The 8,721-nt window shown below is 38.2% G+C and overlaps 1 protein-coding gene across 1 annotated transcript; it reads right to left on the bottom strand.

Moving 5' to 3' along the window:
* Positions 1 to 3,709: 3,709 nt before the first annotated feature.
* LOC139295557 (olfactory receptor 1L4-like) lies at positions 3,710 to 4,672 on the bottom strand. Its single transcript, XM_070917759.1, has one exon. The coding sequence runs from the start codon at positions 4,670 to 4,672 to the stop codon at positions 3,710 to 3,712; it is 963 nt and encodes a 320-aa protein (XP_070773860.1).
* Between the last annotated feature and the right edge of the window lie 4,049 nt (positions 4,673 to 8,721).

The following is an 8,721-nucleotide window of genomic DNA, read 5'->3' as shown; positions in this document are numbered from 1 at the left end:
AGTTGAACTCCACAGGCTGTGTGTTGGAGGACGGCCTCTGGTCCACCGTGCCTAAAAACCCTGCAGTCTGACAAACAGGGAAATCAGATCACATTGTACCTCAGACCATGAACTTGGGGGCTAATGAACAAATTGCACAATTGTCATGCCTTTCTGATAAAACACAATCAAACAAGTAATATCTTCTCAGTAAGTTGAATCACGCATTAATGTGCTGCAAGTCAGTCAGTGAAGCTTACCTGATTATCTGTGAGGAATCAGCACTAAGTCCTGATGCTGACTGTAAAAGCAGCATGCAGATGGCTGCAGGTCTGACTTGTGGACAGTGAAAAATATACTCTCCTGATTGATCTCCGGAGACCAATCAGGAGACAACTTTCAACCTAGTCTAACGAAGTCACTCTGCAATACCTTATCAATGAAATTAATTTGATCCTCAGAGAGTAGGGCTATATTTTATTTATTTCTACCTTCAAAACAAACATTTCATTTTTATTTCACTGATAATTTGATGATACATGGAAGCTTAAAGTAAAGTATAATAAAACAGAATAAAAGAAAAGAAAAGAAATAGTTCATGGATAAAGACACGTTGCTTGTCAAGAACTCAAATTCTACAATAAGATTTACATTTTTCTCACTTCTACAGTGTCTAGATTTGTTGCTGATGGTCTAAACCTTTCTGTAATCATGTTAGATATTTGTGATTCCTGTCTCTAAATTAAGAATGTAAGCTGGGTAATACAGTTTGAACCATTATTATCAAAACATAGTCAGAATATTTTTCAGTATATCAATATATGTCATAATAAGTCAAATGTATAGAAAATCACATACAAACAACAGCAACAGTTCCAGCCTCCTCACCTTCACTGTCACTGCTTGATTCTATTTCTCTGCTTGCACCTTTCTGTACTGGCAGCCATTCCTCATCACTGCTACCAGAAGCACACTCTTCCTCACTTGAGTCTGGAAACTCCTCTATTACCCTGTATGCCGTTCTTTCTGAGCCCTACAAAAATATGGATGTATATATTTTTTTTAAAAACTCAAATTACATTCTAAAAACATAAAGCAGTTGATTTAAAGCCAAAGCATTACAGGATATGAATCATTTGCAAGAACAACATTGGTAGTAATTGACATTGCATTTAAATTGAAACATAGCTTGTGATGCATGATGTACAATTGAGTGGACAGGTGATTAATCTGTATTTCCTCCAAATATAAAATCAAAACTTGGAAAATCTTTACATAATATGTCAGCTTAGATGTTACTTGATGCAATTATATTTTTTTTACCTGCACTGGTATCTTTTTATAGAAGGTAGAAGCCGAAATAGCGGAGGTGATTGGTCTTTCTCCCTGTCTGTCGGCCATCTTGTTTTCACTGGCTACTTTTTCCCATTGCAATGACCAGCCAATGGGATTTTTTGTATGGGATGATGCAATAGGTTCCACTAGAGTGGACTATATGCAGCACTGGCTGAAATTGCAGGCATATATAGAGAAAAAGCACTTTTAAACAGCTGTACACTGTAGTGACCTCTATGCATGAAAGGGTTAAGTAACGAAACAAATCTGTAACACATTTTGTTAATATGTCATCAAAATGTGCTCAAATTCATACATTTGGACAACAGAAATTTGTAAAATGATGAATATAAATTTATGAATTTAATGAATATAATATTGTCATTGTACAGTTCCACTTAATGTCAGTACACGATATATATTTAATTATCGCCTAGCCCTACATTATTTGTAATCTTAGGTGGTCTTAGTGTCACAGAGTGGGAGAGGCCAATTTTTTTATTTTATTCATTCAATCCTGTCTGGTCAGAAACCTGAGGTCCAGTCAACTTAGTTTATCTCAAGTGCTGCTTAAATTAGAGTCCCATAAGCACCTATCCACAATCCACTCCATGACCTCTTGTGAACAGTGAGTTCCCGCGATTACTCAAGTTGCAAAGAATTGAGGACCATCCACAGTGTATTCTCTGCTTAACTTGAACAGTTATGTTTGTTTTCAGAAAATGTAGCGCAGTCAGGAGCGGATTTGTACAGAAATCATTACTGCATTAGATTCCTCTACTGACATATAAAAAAGCATAAAAAATAACTTTTGTAACACTTTCATGAGACGCTCTATACAAGTGTAAGAACATTTTGTGAACTGTTTGTACAAAGTAAATAAACAGTGACAAGCACATGCAATGACTTGTCTATTGCATAGTGTTCCCCGAGGACGCATTTATCATTAAAGACGTGAGCCAAATCAAAATGGTTCTAATGAGCCCAATTTGGAATGCCAACACCAGAGAATTTTGGTTAATGACCTTGTCTTTAACAAACCAACCAATTACTGTGTAAATTTCAGACTAATTAATCTCAGTTGCACCTATTAGGAATTAAAAAAAAATTAAAAATGGAGGGCAATGGGTGTGGGGTGTACATTCAGTCATTTCATTCAAATTACCCCTGCTTTCAAATAGGCCACAAGAGAAACGCCAGAGGGTCTTTCCCTTGATACTCCACCAAGTGTCCTCTGACTTTTGTCTAATCAAATGACATGTTTAAGCTCTAACCTACAAGTTCTGCTTTGTTTTCTAAATTGTAGGCCTTCTTAAAGGACTTCCATCAACTTCCCTTCAGAATTGAAACTCAGTTTACATTGTCAGCTATTTAAGAACAATAAGAAGAATTACTTTATTAATCCCCTTGAGGGAAATAAAACGTTTTCCCTCCATTGTTATATTGTTTTTACTCACACACACATGGGCCTGACATACACACTTGCACACACAGGACCCATAGACATTAGGTTGTTGTTGTGGACATTTTCTTGTGACTGTAGGACTCCAAAGCTAGGTTTAAATTTCAGGTCTCATTTCAGTAAATATTTTATTTGTAATTCTTTTATTTTTTCTAACATGGTGGTAATTTGAAACATTGACAGATGTGCAGTAAAAGCTATCTATGACGAGAACACTTAGCTCAATGAACTACTTGCATATGTTGTTCATGGTAAACTTTGACTTTTGGTTTTGTGCAGTCACAAAGAGTCACAATTATGCATTTAAACGATGTTTCCATTGAAGCAGTTAATATTCATCCATCCTGTGTCTATAGAATATAGAATGTGTTTTCATACAGAGGGCTGTTCCCCCTTTGTGCTGTAATGAACCCTTGGAGGTAGCTTAGCTAAACGTAGTTCAATATGACTGAAAAATGCATTTCTGATGTGGAACAACCAGCTCTTAAAAGCTCTGCCAGTAGCTCAGGTAAATACAATAATGAGATCTTCTGTTTTATCAGACGATTTATGAGGGATATAAGTGTGACATACAGTAAAATAAAGTCAGTGAGTGTTTTGGGCCTGAGCAGTCAAATGTACAAATATCATACAATTACATTCAAATACAACCAACTATATTTTATGGATCAATAAGTCAGCAATATATGGTCACAAAAGAATCGGGACATGTATTTTATTCATTGTTGAATTTCGTAAGTGTTAAGATAATGGCAGAAAAATAAATATTAAGAAAAACATATTATTGAATAATAATATGACAAATGTGTGGAAACCTATCTGTTTTTAAATGCTGATGAATCAGACAAAAACCATCCCTGCTTTCTGTTCCACAGTGTTTCTTGGGAGTGCTAAAACTTTACACAGATTGCTTTTTGATAGAATGGAAATTAGTCAAGGGCTTGTTTTCATTCTATGGACCAATGCGACTGCTCTGGTTTTAATGTCTTTGGTTTTCAAAGAATATACAATAGGATTGACACAGGGTGGGATGCAAGAGGCCAGAGACAGACTCAGCACACGCTGGTCCGGGTCAATGGATCGCACATAAAGCCCGACTAAGAAAATGCTGAAAATAGGAATGTAAAATACAGCAACAAGGACCAGGTGTTCAATGCAAGTGACCAGAGCTTTCATCCTGCTGCTTACTGATTTCATCCTGAACACAGTCACCAGGATGCTGACATAGGACAGAACAATAAAAGTAAAGGGGACCATCAGGTTCACCATACTAGAGGTTGAAGCCACAGACCACTGCAATGTGTAATCATTACAGGCAAGTCTAAACACAGGTGCATAGTCACAGAAATAGCTGAACACTCTGACAGAATTGCAAAAAGACAGTCGAGTCATGATCGCCGTGCTGTATGCTATTTTTCCCAGACTGTAAACCCAAGTCACGCCGACAATACAAGACATGATCGGCAGTGTGTTGAACAAGTTCTGACGCAGAGGGAAACATATTGCGATCATCCTGTCATAGGCGAGTATAGCGAGTGTGTATGACTCCAGAGATGTAACAGCATAGTAGACATACATTTGTAACAGACACAGGTTGAATGGAACAAAGTTGTCCTTAAAGACAAACGTCTTAATCATGCTGGGAATAATGCTTGTGTTTAAGATTACATCAATCACTGCGAGGTTGACAACAGCCAGAAACTTTGGAGTGTGTAAGCAGTGGTCACGGGCAATTATGTAGATCAATAAGATATTGAACAGCAATGTAACCACATAGACAAACGCTAGAAAGATGATGTAGACTCTGATGTAGGGAAATGTCTCAAATCCGATGATATAAAAACCTGGAGGATGAATGATGACAGAGTTGTTTAAAACTGTCCCGAGGTCAGACATAGTTGAACTCCTCCGCCTCTGGTCCACGGTGCGTGAACGCTCTACAGTCTGAAAAAGAAGACAACAGCACATCTTATTGCTCATCATGTTACTCTTTCCAATCACATACCTCAAACGAACACATATACACTTGTGCGTTTGGCATGAAACCATATTTTCTCATCCTGAGTGATGAATATAATGAATTATCATTAACATGTGACAGAATACTGTGGACTTGTGCCTCACCTGTTCTGTTGATGACCGTTTTACACAATGTGACTCCGTATGATGCAGACTCCAGTAGTAGCCATTGAGTGTCTGCATGTCTGACCAGCATACAGTGGAAAATATACCCTCTTCATTGATCTCCAGAGATAACATGCTGTCTTCTTATTAAGAATAATATGGATGAACAATACAGTAATGAACAGGGCCCTATTACTGAAATTGTATCCATGGAGAGTAGTGTGTTGTCTTCCAATTTATCTTGCAGACAAAACAAACATGTAATTATTGTTTTGTGATTCTACCCACCTCATTACTCTTTATCTCAAGAGCAGGAACACATGCAAAGTATAACAGATAACAGTCAGCAACGTTTGGAAGAGAAATTTAAACTATATTCACTTATAGAATTTGATTGTTTGACTCAGTTTCATTTGTTAGTCAAACATCACCATTTTGAAACAGATTATTATCAAAATATAGGCCAGTTTTATTCTTGTCTTTACAAAGATTAGTGATTTAAACATGGCTTAGGAGGAACAAAAAACGAACAAAGGGAGGTAGGCAGCATATTTAGCTTCTTGTTAAGGTAAAGTGATTACACCTGAGTATTTTTAGACATACGCCATCTCATCTATCTTGTATTCTACCTGCAGCTGCTAAACATCCTGAGCTTAAGGGCGACCCTGAGGTCCTCAGTCTTCAAACCATGTTGTTCTGCAAGAGTAAGGAGCCACAGTAACTTTCCATATATCACTAGTGGGAGGCCTGTCAACAAGATATCAGGTTTGATTTTGATGGATCATTCCTGTCCAGCTGCTGCACAACAACATGACCCTCAACTCAGCTCAACAAAGTTCAGCCATTTGTTCTCATTGGACCTGATCACACCGGCCAGGTTCCCCGTCCGGAGTCTCTACAGCCCTTGGATGGGCTATGCAAGGGCCTTCAGGGCTGAACCTACCGTCTGCACAAGGGAAACTTCTACACTGGAGCATCAAACAGCTGATAAAGTGTATCATAGGTTGTATGAGATGGCTGGGGTTGAAGCGCAGTGCCTCATCTATGGGTCTCTCAAACACTGTTCAGCCTTCCCACTAGCCATTACGTTCAGAACATTATCCCACACAATTTCTGTTGAGATATTTGATTTAATGTTAATATGAACTCACGACCACCGTGTAATCTGTAGAATGTAAATTTTTTTTGTGTGGAAGTGAGTGAAAAACAAAAACTGTCTAATGCCTACATCTTCTCTGAGGGGGCATTTATCATCAAACAGGACGTAGTGACCCCAGACAAAAGGACTTTCTGCTGCTTCTGACACCTTAGAGACTTTCTAATGAACCCAGTTTGAGATTTCATCATCCGAGATTGCGGGTTAATGACCCTTCCCGTAACAAACAAACCTTTTACTGCTTAAACCTTTGCCTAATTAATCTCAACTGCATCTATTAGCAGGTCTTGCATTCTCACATTTGAAGGGAAATGGATGGGAGATTGGGGTCCCTGTGCACCGCCAGCTTTTCCCCAAGAGTCCCTTATATAGATCATACAGTAACACATCGTTTGACTTTGTAGAGGTTTAATTAAACCTTGAAACACAATCGATAGGCAATCAACAAATGATCAAAGCTGTAACTTTCAGATCACGAAGGTCACGACACCTTAACCATCCTTGGTTCAACCATGACTAATACAAATACAATACTAATTGACTGACTATACTCTGTTTAGTAGTGGGAAACAAAGATTCTCACACAAAAAAACGTTCACACTTGTACAAACTTGACTTGACTTTAAAATGTAAAGACGTTGACAATGAATAGTGTCCCATGGGCTTTTATCTCCAAACAGGACATGGTGACCCCAAACAAAAGGATTCTCTCCTGCCTCTTTGACTCCCGGGAACTCTGCTAATGAGCCCTATTTGTGATGTCATTACCAAAGGATGCTGGTTAATGACTTCCTGCTTGTAACAAACAAACCTTTTACTGTTCAGACTTAAGCCTAATTAATCTCATCTGCATCTATTAGGAGGTTTTGCACACTCGCAATTAAAAGTGTAATTGGAAGGGGTGTACACTGATATTAATGAGTCATTAGCGTTCTTGAAAAGCTCATTAGCGCTATTAGTAAACCCCTAATAGTCTAATAGTTACCTCTTCCCTGAAGGGCTGTGGGAGATAGGCTTACAATCTCAGCCCCTACACGCCATTGACGCCCTTTCTGAAGTCGCCTTTCTATAATTAGTAGGCTTAGTGAGACAAACAATAGGAGCCATTAAACTTTAGATTGTGCTCACACTTACTTGCTGCGTTGGCACTGGACACAAACAATGTACTGCAGTATCATCAAAATGAAGGCAATTCATTGGACACTGGGCTGACAGCTCACAAGACATCTAGAAGTTAATTCAAAATGCTTCTAAACACAATGAGAAAATTAAAGGCTGCCAGTAATGATGCTCTGGGTAGCCACAATCAGCCAATAAATGTACCACCCAATGTTGAGAGATTTCAGAAATAAAACAGCAATATGGTACAAAAATGGTAAAATAAAATATAGGAGGCACCAGCATTGATGTAACACCAACTATTCAATGTGATGAGGACTCACCTCATGTCCAGATGTTTATGTTTCATGAATATAAACACGTAATAAAAATATTCCAGGTACATTGCACGGCAGCGTGTACAGCGCAAACCTTAAAAATGTTTTGTCAAAGCAGTCTGGAAGAAATCCTTTTTCTCCAAGTTCACCATAAGCGTCTAACAATCAGAATTTAGACAGACCATCGTGAGTGTGAAAGGATTATGGAGACTTTGTAAAAAGGGAATGTCAGTAATGACCCATGAGAACAGAACAGGTAAAAGTCTTCTGTTTTATTGTGCAATGTAGTAAACAAACTGGGCAAAGATTTACTTTCAGAGGCAAAAAACACAATATTAAGTTATAAGCTAAGGGAGGGCTGTTTACTCTAAGCTACATGGACTTGTTTTGGTCTGTGGTTAAAGACAAATGTGTCCAGTGTTAAACCCACAATGCGACTATACTAAGTGAAGGAACTGTGCTAAACTGCAGTTTTAATATCACTTTCTTATTATTAGGGTTTAAAGGAAGGGCGACTATTTGATGGATTGTAGGTCTGTTTTGGATCAAGTGTCAGGTTTTCCTCAAAATGTAATGTCCCCTTGAAGTATTTGCATTCCCAGTTTCCCTCCCATTTTTAATGAATGAGGGAAGAGATTAATTAGCAAAAGGATCAACAGTAGAGAGTTTGTTTGTTTACAGGCAAGATCATTAAGCATCGTTCCCCAGTGATGCCATCACGACCGGGACTCATTAGAGACTCTTAGGAGTTAAAGAGGCACAATCCTGTTGTCCTGGGTCATCATGTCCTTTTTGCTAACAAAATTAATGTAAGTTTTAAACTCCAAGGGGAAATTAAAGTTTCAGACTGCCAGACAAGGCTAAATGTAAGCACATCTAAGACAAGCGATAAATAATTATATTATTAATGTCTTCTGGATTTCTTGCTATGCAACTGTATCATATGTTCAAGTCAATTTAAATTTGAATAGCATACTGACCATGGCTAACTTGTAATGCCATAAACCCATGATGTCTTAATGAGTTGCATCATGAGAGAACTTGTGTACGGTTGATTTATGTAGGTTATTGGGTAAAAATAGATGTGTGAACTACAAGCTGCTGATAAGACAAGACTGATAAACCCTCCTTGAATTGATAAGAGCAGAGGGGAGAGCTCCAACAGTGGATTTAGAGTTTCAGGACCATGTATAGCGATGTATTGCACAGGTTTTGTTGGCCACCGGCTG

Source organism: Enoplosus armatus, chromosome 13 (assembly GCF_043641665.1).
Source record: "Enoplosus armatus isolate fEnoArm2 chromosome 13, fEnoArm2.hap1, whole genome shotgun sequence".
Classification (NCBI taxonomy): Eukaryota; Metazoa; Chordata; class Actinopteri; order Centrarchiformes; family Enoplosidae; genus Enoplosus; species Enoplosus armatus.
This window is presented reverse-complemented; position numbering and strand designations above follow the sequence as displayed.